Genomic DNA, 17,663 nt, shown 5'->3' on the forward strand with positions numbered 1-17,663 from the left:
GCCATAATATGCACCGTTGAGAAGAAGCTGGATTCTCTGCCTGAAATCAAGACCAGGCTGCAGTCTGGAATTCGGCTGAGCCAGGATCCCAAACCCTTGGGCGCCGGCTTGGTCGAGCTCAAGTGGAGTCAAAGACATCCTGTGGTATCTTAACTATATTTTAACCCAGAACTTTGAGTTTTTGTCTATTTTTCTTGCAATAATTTTAGAACACCATCCCTCAGTGCAGACCAGCTGCAAAAATCACAAGACTACCCATGTCCATGGTCACATTTCTCAAACAGATGTCTTTAAAGATGTTTCATTTACCAAACATTATACCACAGTTTTCTTTAATGTATGTTTTTGGCATGATGAGGGAGAAAAGCTGTTAAAAACTGCCACTATCAGCTTGCTCCACTCTGTAAGTACACAAAGAAGTGCAGTGGGGAAAGCTCAGAATGCAAAGCCCAGGTGGAGGAATGAAGTAAAATCTGATGCAACTCAGTTTATCAGTTAGGTGAAAGTAAAGCAGTGCAGACTGTAGCCATCTATTCACAGACTGAGGCTCTTCAAAAAGCTCCACTTGTTCATGATACAGAGTTATCTGCATGTCTGCTCCTTATCCTCACTGCCCAGTCAGTCCTAAACAATAAATAGGATAAATCTATAAAGCATTCGTCCATAGTCAGAATATTACTTTAAAATTTAATTTATAAAAGCCAACTTATAAAGAAAATGTTTGGCTTGGCTCCATAAAGAGTTAATGGGATGGGACAGGCTGAATGTAGAGATAACATGCAGCAGGTTCATCTTTAAATCAAGAGTTGACTCACTGGTTTTAACTGTTTTTCTGTCATGCACTCTCACACTGCGTGTTAGCTCACTTGTTTTTTTTACTAAATATAGCATCCATCTTTTTGTCCCTGTAACAACAGATGTCTTTGTTCCACTGTAAAACAAACACATGACAGTACAGCCGTCAGGTGCGTTATCAGTACCTGACTACTGATCAAACATGTTTGACCTTAATCTGAAACTGTCAGATCTGTGGGTGTGCAGGGACTGACCAGTGTGACAGGTGCCGGTGGACGTGGAGTTGGAGCAGGGACATGGTGCACAGGCTTCGGTCGAGGTGGTTTCAGGGCTGCGGTAAAAAGCAGGCTTACACTCCTCACAGTTTGAGCCCTGTGTGTTACCCTCACAGTTCAGACATACACCTGGAAGACAGAACAAAGGTCACATGATTAGAGGGATATTTGAGCTGCACACAGAAAGTGAGATAACTCTGTTATATGACTCACCCTCAGGTTGGTTGGTAAAAATCATTCAACAGTTCAGGAGTGGAAGGGTTTAAATATTCATTCACATAAATGAGCTGATACTAAAGGGGACATATTCTGCAAAAATCACTTTTTCAGGCTTTTCTAACAAATATGTCCCCCTGGCCTGTGCACAACCCCCTCAAGTACCAGAAAAATCCATTCTCTCCCCACCTCTCATTCTCCACCTTTCAGAAAATGTGTGCTAAAACAAGCCGTTCTCAGATTTTCCCCTCATGATGTCATGTGGGGAGTTAGCCCTGCCCCCAGGATCGGTTGACCCTCCCTGCTTGGAAGAAAGTTCCGCCCTCCTCTCCTGATCCTCCTCTCAGGATCAGGAGAGCCACATCCATTAAGCTACATCTATTTCTTGAGAGGGGCGGAGTCAGACAGCTCAGTAACATTTAAAGCCACAGACACAGAAACAGTTCGTTCTGAAACAGAGGGGTTTTAGACATGCAAAAATCCAATACTGTAATGTTTTTTCAGCAACAAACTTCACAGGCACGTTTTGGGGACCTCTGAGACCAATATAAACTTTTCTTAGAAAGGGTAAAATATGTCCCCTTTAAACCTTCACATTCAAATAGTTTCATCTGGATCAGAAGGATTAGGATTGATATTCTGTATTTTGCCATCTCAAATCAGCTCATTCATCAGATGTTGGTACCATTCTCAGAGGATGACACTGAATCATCTACTCTTCCTTCTACAGAGCCATGAGAAGTAAAAAGGGTTCAGGCTTGAATGTTGACTGGGAGTGAACAGCCTAAACCGTCCACTATTGTTGTGGAAGTCCACCTACTCTGACATGACTGAAACTAATGCACATGTGCATGATGAAGTCTCTGTTTCAGAGGAACTGAAAATTAGCAACAGCTAGAGAAGCAGCTATTTTCAAAAGCTTGCAATCTGAAACACATTTTTGAAGCTGTACATTTCCAAGCACCCAAAACAACATTGGTGACAAAATGGAAAACCCAAAACCTAACCAAATCCAACCACTTTTAGATGAATGTGTCATGTAAACACAGCTTTAGTGTGACCCCTATGGAAGCACAAATCTGCCAATTTTAAAAAGAAAGCTAGGTAACTATAGAAACAAATATATTAAGTCAGAATTATGAAATAAAAAAGTCAAAATTATGAGACAAACTGTCACATAATTTGGCACACTATGGTTTAGTATCTTGGTTACCAACCTGGGGTCCAGGACCCCCCAGGGGGCGCCAAAGATCTTAGGGGGGCGTGAGGCGTTGTCTGCTTTTAGGCTGCCAAAATTAGATTTGCAAATATTGTCCAAATTCATGATAAAGTAGTTATAAAGTAGTTTAAAGGTCTTATGATAACAAAAAGCATGCACAGGCCTTTTTAGGGTTTTACCAGTGAAACAATTAAAGTCTATGTTGATTTTTGTCAGTAGTGTGTCACTTCTTCTTCTCTCCTTGGGTCCCGGGGGAACTCTGCTTTTCTGAGGTGCATGTAGGGGAGACTCCAAGGAAAAACGGTTGGGAAACACTGGCTTAGTAGGTGGAGTCAGTCACCTCATAATCTGAAGGTTGTGGGTTCGATCCCCAGCTCCTGCAGTCACATGTCCATGTGTCCTTGGGGACTTAAGAAACTTAACCCCAGTTTGCTCCCACTGCTGCGTCAGTAGCGTGTAAATGGGTATGGAAGTGTATGAATGGGATTAACCAATACTGATGGTCAATTCTCCTTAGTAACCTCTGCCATCGAATGTGGAGTGACCTGCAGTGTAAAAGCCCTTTGAGTAGTCGGATCAGCCCTGCAAGCATAGGTCCATTTACCATAAAAAGTCAGAATTAAGAGATAAATAATAAAGCTATGTGATTAAGACTAAATTATGAGACACAAAGTAAAACTTATGAGAAAAGTTTAAATAATGAGTCAAAAGTTATTACTAACTTATCTTACTATCATGACTTTCTACCACTTTTGATTTTTCATCTCATACTTGTGACTTACTTTCTCATTATTCTGGCTTTAGATCATTTAGTTTAGTTTACTTTCATAATTTTATCTTCCATAGACTCATCTGAACCAACAATAAAATGAAAAACACAAATATATATATATATATATATACACACACACACACACACATACAGTGCTTAACAGATTTATTAGACCACCACCCAAAGTAAGGTTTGTGCCACAGCTGCCCTAAATTAACAGCATTGGTAATTACCAAAATCATTTTTTGCATTTCTGCAATGGTTAATACACCAATATGTAGAAGCTCTTTAACCCAAATGAAATTTTTAATGCTAAAATATTATTAATGTTGTTATCCATGAATTTTCAAATTTACAAGAAAAAAAAAAAGAAAATTTGAGCCGGCTTTCAGATTTCTCGATTAATATGTCAAATTATAGTTATTTACTTGTATTCCTGAGCAGAAAAATGAGTTTTAGTGGTTGAATGTTATGCTTGATTAATTTCTGACTTCTCAGAGAAGCCCAGGGAGCCGGCTCAAATTTGGGTGAATTCAGTTTGAAATTCCTCATTCCTGTTCAAAATGGTAAAATGTGGAGAGCTGACTGAAAATGAAAGAGTCTGCATTAAAGCACTTCATGATGCTGGATGGTCTCTGAGACAAATATGACAGGTGGTCTAATAAATGTGTTAAGCACTGTGTATATATATATATATATATATATATATAACTGCCATTAAAAGATAAACAGATCTTTGGCTGTGTGAGGGAATGGGATTAGCTGCTGCAGCCCAGGTTAAACAATGATGGCCTTAAAAGAGCAAATAGGGATGTTGAAAGGCTTTAAACGTAACTTCAGGATGTTCCTAGACGACTGATGTCAAATCAGATTAAATGCAAATCTGAATGGCGTTGAACAGACCAGTATAAAGTAAAGAAAACTGTCGACACTGAGGACAGCGTCTGTACCAGCACTGCCTGTTTTCAGTTTTCTTTTCAGATTAATGATAGCAGAGCTTTGTGCTGATCCAGTCAAGAGGTTACACATGAATCTGAGCTAATTTTCTAGATAAAAATACTGCCGAACCTCGCTGCTGCTAGGAGGTTATATCGATGCTATCCACTCACTGAGCTTGGTTCCATCTGATGCACTTTCCATCAGCCTTTCTCAAACTGCAGCCCAATCGAGACCTGGACGATCTTCTCAGGACCACCGAAAAATTCTTGTACACCCCTGACATAAGACTTAAATGTACTTTTTAACATATTTTATTTCATACACAGGGGATGTCAGTGCAAGGTTGGCTTTCAGACACATTAGCATTGTTTGAAAAGTGTTACTGGGATCACAAAGTGCAATTAATGAGCTGCTGACTTTTTGAAACTTTAATCAGGCATCTGCAGTTACAGTTAAAGATTATTTTCTAATAACTTACTCTGTAAACGGACTCGTGGCCCAGCAAACTCTTAATGTCTCCAGTGATATCTGCTAAATTCTTAAAATCAGTCAATCAATTTTAGTCCCATTTGAGTCCATTTTTAATCTTTGATATTTAAGTTTAGCGTACTACAAATCAACAGGAACTCAAAAAGGTTCTAACATGTTAGGCTGTCCTTTTAATCAAGACTTTTATTTTATCAACTTATTTAAATCAGCCAAATTTAAATAAGTACAAATATAAAATACTTACACTAGAAATAATTCATTTGAATTAAAATACACTGATGAAAATACTGACATACTTTATATGCACAGTGGTGAAATACAGGCCACCCACAGATTTTGCTTTGCCCCTGATAAACCCAGAGAAAAGACCCTCCAGTTTAGTGATGATTGTATTTTGGATTGGTAGCATAGGTGCTAGCATCCCGGCTAACAGTTACCTTCTGGCTACCCCTTTTAATTGCTTTTACTGCACATTTTTATCAGTTTTGCTAAATTTTGGCCCATTTTTGCTACTTTAAATCCCATTTCACCACCTTTTACTCACATATTTGTTTCTTTAAACCAATTTTGCCACTTTTTAATCTCTTTTCACCACCTTTTCTTGCCATTTCTGTAACTGTTGAGCCATTTTTGCCACTTTTAAAAAATTTCCACCCCTTTTTCTTTCCGATGTTGCCACTTTTAAACTATTTTGCCCTTTTCCACCTATTGTTGCCTATGTTAGCCCATTTTTGCCACTATTACCCTAATTTTCACCACTTTCACACTTATTTTTGCCAGACTTAATCACATTTCACTGTGTGTACTGTTTTTTTTGCCCCTTTTCATCTTTTTTCCTGCTGTTTTTTGCCACTTTAACCTATTTTTTTGCCTCTGTTAACCATATTTTGCCTGTTTAAAAACCCATCTCTTTTAAAATTCCATTTCATCCACTTTTCCACCTATTTTGCAACTTCTAACCTGTTTTAATTCTGTTTTAAGAAAAGAGTTTACATCTTTAAGAAGGTTATATCCTACTGCCTAAATAAATACTTGTTGTTTTAAAAAAGTGTGGTTATTATTCAGGTTAAAAAAAATATACAGCTTAAGTTTACCAGGGACCATGATTCGCAGACCTCCATTGGGCCCAGATTTGGCTGGGCCCCCTGAAGCTCTCCTATTTATCCCCCTTATGGACGGCCTTGGTGAAATACCGTGGATTTTTGACGTCCAACAGTCTCTTTCTCATGTAAAAAACATAGTCGACTCACATTTTAGTCAGTTTAAGTCCACAAAACAAAAACTGGTGTAACGTCTACATTGTGTTCTTTATCATTCTTGAGATTTAATCCAAATTCAGTTTCATTACATAATGTTAATGCACATAAAGTCTTTTTAAAAAGCTAAACAGTTCTTTAAAACCTATATTCATTGACAAAATAATGTTCTGAGTTAGGTCTGGTTTTTTTACTACCTCCTTGTTAAATCACCTGGAGTGTTTATTTAATCACTGACATAAAAACTCTGAAGTATGAAGTCATAATTTGTTATAATGTAAATATCCTTGAAGGTGTCTCCTCCATTCTTTGTTTTTGGTCGGCTTGTTTTGCCTCCATGGTTTTACTCTGTGTCCATGACGACATGACTGAACCTGTCCAAGGCTGCAGGGCATGCTATACCTTTACGTAACAGTGGTTTGAAACCTCATCTCATCAGCTGCTAATGTGGAAACAGCTCTCTAACACACCTGAACATTACAGGGTTAATGACGGGCTGAAGAGGGGTTTCACCTGGAGGAAAGTGCTGCGGACCAGTAATGACAAAGGACAGCTTTTGACAAAGTGTTTAAGAAAAAGTATGCTCCTTTGTCTTTTTCTTATTTTTTATTTTTTTAGGGAAATCAGATCAAGATATACAAATAATCATGTAATACCTCTCTATTAATCATTTTTGCTTTTATTATGATTTCAACAGCTTAATGTTTGTGGTTTTACCAGCCTGAAAATTGAGTGGCACGTTACCAAACACAAACCGTGTTATTCATGAGATGTACAGTTGAATATTACTGATATAGGATCAAGCACATGTAAAGAGAAGCTGTAGGAGGCAGACAGAAAGTGCTGAGTATAAGAAGAGAACAGAGGTGTGCACTTGTGTTTGGACAGTAATTTAAATGAATAACTAACGATCTCAGTCTCCAATCATAATGTAAGTGTCAAAACTTTGTCTATAATGATCATCAAACTAATTTAAATATCTCACAAAGACAATCCAGGTAAATACAAAATCAGTCTAAATGATGATTTTATTTATTAAGAGGAAAAATTCCAAACCAATCTGGCCCTATGTGGAAAAAGTAATTGCCCTCCTTGTTAAATCATGAGTTAACTGTGATTAACCACAGATCTTGGAAAGCTGAATTCAGTTTCACTGGCCACACCAGGCCTGATTACTGCCAGATTTGTTGAATGAAGAAATCATTTAAATAGAAGCTGTCAGACAAAGTGAAGTAGGCGACAAGATCTCAGAAAGAAACGCATCAGGCTCCAATCCAAAGAAATTCAAGAACTAATGAGAAACAAAGTGATTGAAATCTATCAGTCTGGAAAAGGTTACAAAACCATTTCCAAGGCTCTGGGACTCCAGCGAACCACAGTCAGAGCCATTATCCACAAATGGAGAAAACTGGGAACAGTGGTGAACCTTCCCAGGAGTGGTCAGCCAACCAAAATGACTCCAAGAGTGCAACGACGACTCATCCAGGAGGTCACAAAAGAACCCAGAACCACATCCAAAGACCTACAGGCCTCAATGGCCTCAGTTAAGGTCAGAGTTCATGACTCAACCATCAGAAAGACACTGGGCAACAATGGCATCATGGGAGGGTTCCAAGGCCAAAACCACTGCTGACAAAAAAGAACACAAAGGCTCGTCTCACATTTGCCAACAAACATCTCGATGATTCCCAAGACTTTTGGAGAAATATTCTGTGGACTGACGAGACAAAAGTGGAACTTTCTGGAAGGTGTGTGGCCCGTTACATCTGGAGTAAAAATAACACAGCATTTGATAAAAAAAAAAAACATCATGCCAACAGTCAAACATGGTGGTGGCAGTGTGATAGTCTGGGGCTGCTTTGCTGCTTCAGGACCTGGACCACTTGCTGTGATTGATGGAACAATGAATTCTGCTGTCTACCAGAAAATCCTGAAGGCCAACATCTGACCATCAGTTCATGACCTCAAGCTCAAGCACTCTTTGGTCATGCAGCAGACAACAACCCCAAACATACCAGCAAGTCCACCTCTGGATGGCTCAAAAAACACAGAATGAAGGTTTGGAGTGGCCAAGTCAAAGTCTGGACTTAAATCCAACTGAGATGCTGTGATGTGACTTTAAACGGGCAGTTCATGCTAGAAAACCCTCCAATATGGATGAGTTAAAACAATTCTGTGAAGAAGAGTGGGACAACATTCCTCCACAGCGATGAGAAAGACTCATCAGCAGTTATCATAAATGCTTGATTTCAGTTTCAGTTATACTGTGCTTGTTTACATCCAGATAGTGGAGTATGATGGCTGCATGGCACTAGGCCTTTAAAAATGCCAGGTTTTATCCTATATCTAAAAGTCAAATCCTAAATCGAGACTGTTTAAACCTCACCATCCTGCTTCGACTCCACACAACACAGAAAATGAAGAACAGTCTGCATTTCCTGCATTCTTCCATTTCAGCAGTGGCAGTAAAACTGTTTGTGGACAGTCTGCCTCCGTCCCGTTGGAACTTGACGAGTCCCCGTCATGTTTATTTCAGGTCCGCAGTGTTTGGTATACTGTATAATTTGCATTCGCACAATGTGTTCTTGTGCAGGCGGCCCTGGGGAGAGACCGGGGTCAGGCTTTAAAGGGAGCTGTCAAACCTGAGCTATGTTAATCCACAGCAGTGTGAAGACTGAGCCCAGGCAAGGCTACAGCACTCCATCTGCCCCTGCATTATAAAGGAAAGACATATGGCTCCTTAAACTACCCCCACCACCAAAACGCCGTCCCCTCCACCTTTCCTCCTCCCTGTCACTAACGGGAACTTTAAAGCCTGACTGCTGGCACTGAGCAGAAATCCTCCTTCACAGAAAATCACAGGCTCAAAAGACGAGAAATCAACTGAAATTCAGACAGTAATCAACATGTGAAGGCTTTAAACTAGATACGTTTGTAATATTTGAGATCTAAATATGCGTCTGATGCTGCACCTTGCCTTTCTAGATTACTGAACATTACACTCCAGTGGTGTTTCCACAGTAAATATCAACTTTAGAGACTCTAGAGGTTTGTGTACTCCAAACTCTCACACCAAACCCAACAGCTTACTGTCAGCATGTGGTGCAGCAGCGCTAATCTGGACGACACACAGGAGTTAAATGCGTTATCAGGGCTACTCCTGAAAGTTGCTGATTTAAATCTTTAGTGCAGAAGAACCTTTAAATACCAGCTTGATCTCTGCACCTTTCAGCTGTGTCATTGCACACGCAGCAAAGAAGGAAAAACATTCAGACAGAGATCCCCCTACTGATCGACAACTGAGATCAGAAGACTGGGATTAATGCATCTAGTCACCAATCTGATCAGCTGAGGTTAACGCTCTGAGATCCTGTAGGAGCACCCGTAGGAGTCATGGTCAAATCTGTGGAAGTACACATGAAGCCCTGAGGTTCAGCTTTTTAAGTGAGAGCTGACATTGTGTTGTTGGTTTTTACATGGAGCTTAAACTTACCTAAATATTGTCACAGATATAAAGTTTTTTTACTTCATTTGACCAATCAGTGCAGAGCATTTTAATGCTAAATCTAGCCTCTGCTAGCTGTCATTGATCCTCAGACTGCACTAAAATATGTCAGAGTATTATGATGAGACAATATCTACAGCCTGAACCCTAAACCGAGAGCCAGTGTAAGACAGAGGTGCCAAACCCACCCGCAGTACAGTCATACCCAGCCTGCAATACCAAATCATATTTTTATTATAACAGGCCCACTGGTATGAAGACTGCAGACTTCCTCCAGCATCAAAATGTAAACCTAATCATGAAAGTTTAAAATTTCCTGTTTACTCACAAAAATCTGAAAAAGTAAAAGAAAAAAAAAAGTTAGATAAAAAGTCAGGAATATGAGAAAGGAATTAATCTATGTTTTTATTTCATATTTTCAATTTTGCATCTCAAAGTATGACGTTTACTTATGATTTGGTATTTTCAGTTCATATTTTGACCTTCTAGATTCACAATTCTACATTTTATGTCATATTTTGACCCTTTAAAATCGTGATTTTTAATTTTATCTAAGATTTTGACTTTTGAAAGTCATAATTTTGAACTTAATCTAAGATTTTGACCTTTTAAAAGCCATTTTTTTAGATTTTTATTTAGATTTTGACTATTTTAAATCATACATTTTGAATATTATCTTAAATTTTGACCGTTTTATAGTCATGGTTTTGAATTTTATCTAAGATTTTGAACTTTTAAAACTCATGATTTTGAATCTCATCTCAGACTTTTACCTTTCGAATTCATGATTTTTTAAAATTTTACTTAAGATTTTGACCTTCAAAATTCATGATTTTGAATTTCATCTACAATTTTAACCTTTTAAACTCATGATTTTGAATCACATCTCAGACTTTTACCTTTTGATTTCATGATTTTTTAATTTAACTTAAGATTTTGACCTTTAAAAGTCATGATTTTGAATTTTAATTAAGATTTTGACTGTTTTAAGTCATAAATTTAGAATTTTCTCTAAGATTCTGACCTTCTAAAGTCATGATTTTGAATTTTATCCAAGATTTTGACCTTTAAAAGTCATGATTTTGATTTTTATCTCAGATTTTAACTTTCAAAATTCATGATTTTGAATTTTATCCAAGATTTTGACCTTTTAAACTCATGATTTTGAATCTCATCTCAGACTTTTACCTTTTGAATTCATGATTTTTTTAATTTTACTTAAGATTTTGACCTTTGAAAGTCATGGTTTTGATTTTTTCTCAGATTTCAACCTGGTCAACTTCCAACACTGACATTTAATTCCATATTTTGAATTTTTGGACAAACAATATAAGACTTAAACTCATTTTTTGACCTTCTAAACTCATAATTTTGAACATAACTCAGATTCTGACCTTTTAAAGTTATGATTTTGTCTTTCTATCTTTTATTTCAATGTTTTAAAAACATTTTGACTTTTAATTTCATGTTTTGACCTTCAGAGCAACAAGTTTGACTTTTTTTTCTCAGATTTTGACCTTTTTTAAATTTCAGAATCATTTATCATCAGTGCCCTAGTTTTATTTTTCTCATAATTCATTTCTGGAGAAAAAGAGGTTTGGAGAGTTTATGGTCAAATGTTGACTCTGTTAGTCTCTCAGGTTGGACCTAAATTCAGAATCTGCCCCTCTGCTGTGATTGAGTTTTACGCCCCTGGTGTGAGATGAGAGCGACAGTGGGAGTTGAAATTACCACTCACACTGGGTAATTTTACGCCTCTTTATCATCACACAGCTGGAATCATCTCTGCTCATGGAAAAGAAAGAGCGAGTCCTGAGAAAGTCTTCAGAAATATTCGAGGGGTGTAATCGATCACAGAGAGCGCACTGCTGACATCTAAAATCCACGTAAGTCCTCATCTGTTTATCATGCTCTGAGCTATCCCACCTTTCAAAACTCTCAGTAAGATAACCTCATTTATGGAGGACTACACCTACCAAGAGGTGGGTGGAAGAGTCACATTACAACTTAAGCCTAACAGCCTAAAACTGTCTCAGCTGGTGCAGAACCTTCAGGGTCTGAGTCTCAACATTATCTTTGCTAGGTTAGGAAAGTTGACTTCTGCTTCCCTCTGTTGTATCCATGATGTTATTTGTAAATAGCTCCATGAGCTGTGGGCTAGGTGACAAAAACTATCTGCTGCTTTGTATTTTTAGTATAAAATAAACTGAAGTAGACACTGCAGCTAGAAAATAACTCTTTTAACTCTTCTGCTGCTGTGAGTCAGTCATCCTAATCCACTCCCAGCAGCCGTGGTAAGATCCCAAAACTTTGCATTCAGAAAGTTTCAGACTCCCTTCATGTTTTACAGTTCTGAAAAAAATTCTCTTTATTCTCAGTGCATTGGTGTGCACATTCAAGTAAAACTACAAACTAGTCCCCTGCGTCATCAGGCTGCAACATCAGAAAACTGAACAAAGTGAAAGGGGTCTGTTAAAGCCGACATTTGATAGCAAGACTCACCGGACTGTGGGTGGCAGTAGTTGGTGTGGTTGTTACACTGGCAGGGCCGGCAGCCTGTGCTGCTGAAGTGGAAGAAACCGGGGTGGCATTCGTCACACTTGGGTCCGTACACTCCTGTCTTGCACACACAAATCCCTGAGCTGAAAGAGGCAGAGGAGAGTAGAGTACATTAATATATACAGTCTGATAAAGAAGCAGTTCATTTAATGCATCACAGCAGAAAGCTAGGGATGTGGGCGGAGGTCAGTGGGCTCGGTCTTTTGGATTGTTGTCATGACAGCTGATATCCAGACTGTCGAAGGGAATCCACACTTGACTTCCCGCAGGTTCTCCTGTCGATCCATCTGCTTTGTGCAGCTCTGCTCCAGGCTTTGAGTGTGAGGGAATCTGTTACTCTGCTAATGTGCTAGTACGGTACGCTGTGGTCTCCCTTACTCTTAATGTGTTATTAATTTAACAGGACAACAGCTATTAAAGGGTTAATGGACTGCCTTTGTAAAGTGCCTGCTCTTCAGGGCTGTCCAATGATTTAAAAGTTTTTAATCAAGATTTATCTCAGAATCTCTTCAGTTAATCATGATTAATCTAGCCTTGTCGTTTCCACTATTTTGCAATAAAAACTCTTTTTGTTTCATTTTGGTTTCTGTCTTAAACTTTGGCTGACTGACTCGAAAATTAGGAACTTTGGATAGATCTAAGATTATGACATGAACCAAACCACAGAAAAAGGAACTTATTATACATCTAAAAGGAAATAAGGGAACAGTAGAAGGTGAAGATGACTTCTGACTCGTCCACTGAGCTGTCTGAGAGTTTCTAAAGTGAAATGAGACATTAAGGAGCAGAGGTGGACTGATTTACATCACTGTGGTTGCAGGGAGACGATGACATGGCTTAACCAAAGTGTGCTTAAAGCAGGGGGTCTCAACCTTTTCAGACCGCAACCCCCAAAATAAAGGTGCCAGAGACCGGTACCCTCATAGTACCTGAAGGTGGGTGAACACAGCAATAAGCATTCAGGAACAGTTATGCCCAGACAAGGACACCCTTTAGAGGGAAGAACTTTCTGGGGCTGGCCAAACTAGGAGTCAGCAAAATCCCGGTCCACTGTGGAGTTAAGCTGTGATAACCATATTTTACTTTTTAACCTGAACAATAACAGCTCTAATCAAAGAAAAAAACAAAAAAAATTATATCAATTTGTGCTGTAGTAGTAGTAGTAGTCTTCTTAAACATTTGAATTGCTTTTCTAAAAAAAAAAATGAAGAAGAATGTTTTAACTGAGGCAGGAAAATAGGAAGACATTGGAAAGAATGAGTAAACTGGCAAAAAAGGCATAGAAAATGTGAAATCTGGTTAAAATGGAGAAAAATGTGCACAAAAATGGCTTAACAGTGGCAACAGTAGGCTGAAGGGGCAAGAATTGGTTTAGAATTGACAAATAAAGGCAGAAAAATGTGGTGGAAATGGTTTAAAATTGAGAAAATGGGTATAAAGTGATAAAAATATGTTGATATTGATGGGAAGAAGTGATGAAAACGGGTTCTAAATTAGATTATCCTGTTGTAAAGTGGCAAAAAGGGGTAAAAGAAGAAAAAATGGGTCCAAATTGTGCAAAAATGAATGAGAAGTGGCAAATAATAGTGGCAAAAATGGGTGTGAAAAATAGTTAAAAGTGGAACAAATAAATACTCTCAACATTATAACTAGGGCTGGCCAATTAATTGCAAATGAGATTAAACTGCAATATGGCCTGCTGCAGTTTTCAAATTGCAGAAGGTGCAATATTTCTTTAACCTGAAATTTGTGTCAAAATACCAGGTTAAGAGTTTTTTTTTGCAGCAAAGACATTATGCATTACAATTAGATTATTTTCCTAAATCGTTCAGCCCTAATTATAACCCAATAATAATTTGACACTTTCAGCTCTAATATGAGGAAACTGTTATTCAGGATATTAGCACCATGCTTCTGATCCAAAACACATGCACTGATACTATTAATAAATTGGATCTGAGGAGAGCCCATCCTCCAGGTTTATCAGAGGCCACGAAAAATCTGTGGGAAGTCCATCACTTCTATTTCAGGATTAATCTCACCTTATAACCATGTTTTTATTCTACTTTTATAAATATATGCATCATTGTATTGGATGCATATATTTTCATGAGAATTTACAGTTTGAAATCATTTTAAAAATATTTCATTTTTTTAAATTTTGGGGTTTCATTATCTGTAAGCCATAAATATCAACATTTCATGAAATAAAGGCTTGAAATATTTCACTCTATGTGTAATGGGTCTATATAATACATGGGTTTCACTTTCTGAATGAGTGACAAAAATATTGAACTTTTTCATGACATTCTAATTTTTTTAGATGTACCTTTACATGCATAAGCACAGCTGTATATGCAAATTTGGCACAATAGGGCTGAGTGCAATCATATCAGCCCTTTATAAACAGGCCAAATGTGCAACTTCCTCATGCACATTAATGATCATGTGCAAAACATCAGCACTTTGGCACTATGCATCTGCCTTATGCACTTAAACATCCAGGTCAGTCATGAGCAAAGTCATACAGCCACCTTCTGTATTGTTATAGCTGGTTCTTTGTATAATAATGTACTGTTTATGTTGTTTGGTCTCTGTGTGTTGTCTGATTTAATGCTTGATGTTCACTTTTAAATGTAAACCAACAACTACTACTGATGGAAACTAGCCTGTGGCTACAATCTGGCACATTAACATGTCCATGTTCATTAATGTGCACTGTCCCCTACAATAAATATATAATAAAAGATGTATTGTGATTTTAGTCAGGCATGTTAGCGTGCATTTTAAAATTCTAGCACGATAACATGGACTTTATTCAACTATTGATTCTAAAGAGTTTGTGCAAAAGGCTACAAATACCAGAAATAAAAGAACTTGGCAGCAAAGCCTTTTATTGACCTCATGTGTTTTATAACAGATTATGACTGTTCTCGGTTGATAATGCTTCCAAGAATGCTCAAGCAAAGTTAAATCCAATTACATCTGAGGTCTTTGTAAAAAAATGACTTATTTCTGTTTGTTCGTGTCTCCTCCAGGATAGATCTGCACTCCCACCGCCCTGTGGAGCTGGCGCTTAAAAATAGGAAGTACACGCTCATGTATACAGACAAGCGTGAGTGGCAGTGAGAGATTGTATTTGTTGTTAGAAAGAAATCATCTTTAGCTCTCTGATCCCGCCCAAGCTCAAGGTAATATACGAGGAAAAGTATGACGCCAGGGGAAGCCGGATCAGCCCACAAATCCAGACAATGGCCTCTAAAACCTAATCTGGGGACAATAACTTCAAAACAATTGAAGTAAATCAAGAGTGACTGGAAGCACTTTCCTTCCAGTGTGAGCGTGGGTCTTCATACAAGCGGGGCTTTGTTAAAACAACTGCACTTAATGCAAATGAAGAGGCCCACGGCGATGCTCAGCGGGGCGTGGGCACTGCTGAGGACGAGGCTGGGAGATCAACAGTCCTCATTCTTCTGCTCAAACGCACACGCACACATTTGGAGATACAAAACAAACACAACTCAAATTATTCACACGCAACATTGTGACCCAGGAACGCAATGAAGTCAGACAGATAATGTCCAACTGTCACAGAGGCACTGAGCAAAACTGCTCCCACTCAGCGAAAGGGCTTAATCTCAAAATGCCATTATTATATAAAAATATCTGCAATCATGGTCATCTGAGTGTGCAACATGCAGATGTCTTAGTTTCATCTTACTAAACTTTATATACTGTGTGGGGGATTGCAACGTAACACCGATGTAAGGCTGCATGTTAGAAGCACAACCTTTGTCCAAACTGGCAATTTTTATGCTTGCAGGAGGAACCGGCTCTAAAAATCAATCATTTTACTCCCTGTCGTGTGTCAGAGCAGTGTCAGTAAAGGCCACATTTTGGACGCCTCCCAACCTCCTGACAGATAAGTCTAACTTACATGATGGACCAATGAGAGCACAGAGTGTTCTGCATGAGCGTAAACAAATCAAATGGCAGAGTGAAGAAGAGTGATGAAGAGTTTGTCGAGCTCTGCTAACAACATCCCTGCCTCCATGATGCATCGAAGGACTCCTATGACTGACTGAGAAACAGAAACAGAAATGTTGGTGAGATCCAGCAGACACATTTCAGCAACTCATGAGTAACTGCTGTTAGCATTAGCATCAAGCTATCATCAATCCTACCGTATGTTTACATTCTTCTTCATGTGTGTTGTCTTCTCCTAACATCATCGCACAGATTGGCCGGGTATCACCATGTCTGATTCTGTGAACACCTAATCTGACGCAGTGGCTAACAAAACAGCAAGATTAAGCAGTCTGACCTTGACATGAGATTAAAAAAGAACATGAGTATGGGTATGTACAGGCAGAAAGGAATAAAGGATAAACACCTCCATGCAAAAACAAAAGGAATGTCATTACAAGAATAGTGTCACCACTAAAAAACTGACAAAAATGGCAGGAAAAATCATTGGTATGGCAGCACCTGTAACTCCCCAAGACCTGTTTGAACAAACAACCCTCAGACTTGCAGACAATATTCTATTTGATACGTCTCACGTACTGTATGGGTCTGGGTCTTCCCCCAGAACATTTTCAATTAAGTAGATGCCATTTCCTGTATTCTAGTGCATTTTAACACCATATTAGCACCAGATAACCCAAACTGGTTCTGTGAGATACAGTTCTGGCTCAATATAGATCAAAAAAAGGCCTAACATAAAAGTCACTGCAACAGTAATGTTTCATAGTATTTCTTGGTCTTAGTGGTCTTCTGGAGCTTAGTGTGTTTTTTCCACCCAAGAGGGCAGTTTAGTGTGTTTTGCCAACCAGGAGGGCACTTTAGCAAGCGTTTTGGCTCCAAAGAGGGCACTTTAGCACGCGTTTTGGTTCTCGAGGGCAGTTTAGCATGCGTTTTGATTCTCGAGGGCAGTTTAGCATGTGTTTTGATTCTCGAGGGCACTTTAGCATGTGTTGTGGCTCCCAAGAGGGCACTTTAACGTGTGTTTTGACACCGGATTTAGTAACGCCGCTGCTGGAGCCACCATCACCACACTACAGCCTGCTTCAGGGGACTCTGGATAATTACTGTGCTCCCTACTGCCAACCACTGACATGAAGGAGTATTACTCTTACCAGCCACCACATTACTGGCCCAGGCACTAAACAATGAAGTGCAGTGACTAAATAATATATTTTTTGAACCTATTTAGTGAAACTGGATAATTTCCCACGGCACACCTGAAGATCTCGCAGTAGTATTCCACGGCACAGTGGTTGAAAATCACAGCTCTAGTTCTCTCCATGCAAGCATTGTTTTTTCTGTACTCTGGCTTCCTCACACAGTCCAAAGGCAGGCTTGTTAGGTTGACTGGGGACTCTTAATTGCCCGTAGGTGTGAGTCTGAGCTTGTCTGTCTCGATGTCAGCTCTGTGATTGACTGGTGACCAGTCCAGACTTGACCCTGCATTTTGTCCAGTGGGTTCTGTGATTGGCTCTGGCCCATGTGACCCTGAAGGGGATAAGCAGCATAGATAATGTTAAAGAAAATTCCACCGCCAGGAGGCTCTAGATAAAAAAACTGCAAAAGAAGATGTCAAAGGGAATAAATCCTACGATTCCCTGCCATAGTCCAG

General features: G+C 38.9%; 1 protein-coding gene across 1 annotated transcript in view; it reads right to left on the bottom strand.

Moving 5' to 3' along the window:
* The window catches only part of si:ch211-158d24.2 (multiple epidermal growth factor-like domains protein 9), a 79,951-nt gene that overhangs the window by 21,949 nt on the left and 40,339 nt on the right, over positions 1-17,663 (bottom strand). Inside the window, exons 3-4 of the mRNA XM_041786636.1 lie at positions 11,969-12,108; positions 1,050-1,199 (exon numbers count right to left, since the gene is read on the bottom strand). Of these exons, the coding sequence (XP_041642570.1) occupies positions 1,050-1,199; positions 11,969-12,108 (290 nt within the window). The remainder of the gene's footprint in view (positions 1-1,049; positions 1,200-11,968; positions 12,109-17,663) is intronic.

The sequence above is a fragment of the Cheilinus undulatus genome, linkage group 5, assembly GCF_018320785.1.
Source record: "Cheilinus undulatus linkage group 5, ASM1832078v1, whole genome shotgun sequence".
NCBI classification, from domain to species: Eukaryota; Metazoa; Chordata; class Actinopteri; order Labriformes; family Labridae; genus Cheilinus; species Cheilinus undulatus.